Source organism: Arachis ipaensis, chromosome B07 (assembly GCF_000816755.2).
Source record: "Arachis ipaensis cultivar K30076 chromosome B07, Araip1.1, whole genome shotgun sequence".
Classification (NCBI taxonomy): Eukaryota; Viridiplantae; Streptophyta; class Magnoliopsida; order Fabales; family Fabaceae; genus Arachis; species Arachis ipaensis.
This window is the reverse complement of record NC_029791.2, coordinates 124,237,740-124,240,202: the sequence shown is the minus strand read 5'-3', so window position 1 is coordinate 124,240,202 and position 2,463 is coordinate 124,237,740. Positions and strand designations below refer to the sequence as shown.

General features: G+C 47.2%; 1 protein-coding gene across 1 annotated transcript; it reads right to left on the bottom strand.

Moving 5' to 3' along the window:
• On the bottom strand, positions 842-1,954 carry LOC107607935. Its single transcript, XM_016309828.1, has 2 exons — positions 1,841-1,954; positions 842-1,750 (listed from the first exon to the last, which is right to left on the bottom strand). Exons 1-2 carry the CDS (start codon positions 1,952-1,954, stop codon positions 842-844), a joined length of 1,023 nt encoding a protein of 340 aa, XP_016165314.1.

Sequence of the window (2,463 nt, the reverse complement as noted above, 5' to 3'; positions counted from 1 at the left end):
CATTGTGTTTCTTTGTCTAGCGTGTACGCGAGGTTCAGTTTCGGTTTAATTTCATTATATTTAAAATTTTAAATAATTAACCTAATCAAATCTATTTAAATTCAAGGGTAAAAAATGTAAACAAGCCAAAAGGAGAACAATTTGACACAAATAAGCTAAAGCAAAATCTGATTCATCAATCAACCAAAGCACATTTCTATGTAATTCGAATCAATATGGTTCGAACTCACTTTCCAAGTAATTCGAACCAAATAGGTTCGAATTACACACATACCACATTGCCACATAATTCGAACCAAATTGGTTCGAACTCTAACTTCATAATTCGAACCAAATAGGTTCGAATTACACTGAAGAAATAGTCACCAAGTAATTCGAACTAACATGGTTCGAATTACTCAGAATTCGTTCCACACAGCAATTTAAGTTACGAACATAGTTTCTGCATCATGTCTTAATAAAACTCGTACAGTTATTTATTCCGGTGTGCATTAGACATACATTTCGTTTAAAACTGCGGAGACAGAACATATTCATTAACTAAAATCCCATTCAAAGTACATCGCACTAACGTTAACAAATTCTATCAGTCACCAACTACAAGTAAGAAAACCGATAATAGTGGAATCTAAACGCGAAATTGAAATAACAAAAGTACAAAAGCCACCAATACACCTAATCATGTCCCCGTGTGTGCTCTACTCCTCCGAGCTGTGGGCAACTCCGACGTGTGTGGCCGGGCTGCCGACAAAGCCCACATCTCTTTGGCCGGTTCGGATCTGCCTCGTCCATATTGGTCCGTATCCGAGTGGACCTGGGACGACCCTCTCTCGCACGCCTCTTATTGTGGAATGGGAGGTGTGAAACTCATCTGATACACACTGAAGACCGAACTAAGACGATACACCTGGTGGACGTAAGGCTCCCATGTAAGCCGTGAGTAGGCACAGCATGCCAGTGCATGGGGACACGGGAAATGAAGTGCCTGGAAGTATCCGCAGTCACATGTGTGAGATGCAAGCGAGACTCTGTAGCTACCCAGTGAGAAAGAACCAGTCGGAGTTGTCTCTGCGACGGTGAACTCGGAGTTATCCCTGTCGTACACAGTAACCGTGAAGCACCTAGCCATCTTCAAGTTGGCCTCTATACACTTCACCAAGTGCTGACTAAATTGTTGTCCGGTTCCCATCTGCGCCTGAGCCTCTCTCCCTTTGCGAACAAATAATTCGGCCAACCTTCCGTATGTTGCCTTCACTAGCGAGCACACAGGAAGGTTTCGGACACCCTTGAGGATCGAGTTCACACACTCATATATATTCGTCGTCATGTGTCCGAATCTACGTCCCTCATCACAATGTTGTGTCCACAACGAATACTCAATCCGGTTCGCCCAGTCACACATCGCCGGGTCTTCGGACCTAAGAATATCAAACCAGTAATGGAACTCGACCTCGGTCTTAGCGTACGCCGCATTCACAAGTAGCCTCCTTGCGTCTTTGCCCTTGAAGGTGAGGGCGAAATTTGCCGCAACATGTCGAATGCAGAATGCCCGGTATGCAGACGGAGGTAACCAGCCTCCGTCAGGAGCCTCAAGCGCGGCCTTGATGCCGTTATGCCTGTCCAAGATAACCAGCAGACCCGGCTGCGGTGTCACATGCTCACGCAGGTAGGAGAGAAAGAAGGACCACGACTCAGCATTCTCACCCTCGACTAATGTGAATGCAACAGGGAGTATGTTGGAGTTCCCGTCCTGTGCAATCGCGACAAGCAACGTTCCCCCATACTTGCCATACAGATGGGTGCCGTCAATACTAACTAGGGGCTTGCAATGACGGAATGCCTCGATACATGGTGGAAACGTCCAGAATAGTCTGTGAAAATAAGCTCGAGACTCGTCCAACTGTCCACCGACACAAACAGGGCTCGTCCTTAGCACTGCAACAGTACCAGGCATCGTCAACTGGACTCCTAACACCCACCTTGGGAGCTCGTTGTATGACTCATCCCAGTCACCAAAGATGAGGGCAACAGCCTTCTGCTTCGCCAACCAGACCCTCCTGTAAGTCGGCCTAAACCCAAAGTGTGCGGCGGTGGCATTTAGGAGCACCTTGATGCAGATGGATGCATCAGCCCTAACCATTGGCATAATGAATGCCGATATCACATGGTAATCCAAACTCCTGTGGTCGCTGGAAATGGAGGTGGCGAGACAAGTATGCGGTCCGTTGTAACATTTGACCTCCCAAATCCCCTTGCGCTGTCGGAGACTAAGCCGAATCAACCATGTGCACCCATTGCCGAACTCAGAACACTTGCCCACATACCGGCGATAGTCAGACTCCACGACCTTGTACTTTACCCCTCATCGGATGCTGTAAGTCTTGACACTTAACAGGGCCACTTCTTTATCCGGAAATTGCTGACCAACCTGAAACTCTGTCAGACCTGCAGACCCTTCAGCAT

Coding starts and splice junctions, on each gene's coding strand:
- LOC107607935 (XM_016309828.1), bottom strand. CDS start 1,954: ATGCCTGGTACTGTTGCAGTGCTAAGGACGAGCCCTGTTTGTGTCGGT. Junction 1,751..1,840: donor CGTTTCCACCATGTATCGAG/GCATTCCGTCAT, acceptor GCGATTGCACAG/GACGGGAACTCCAACATACT.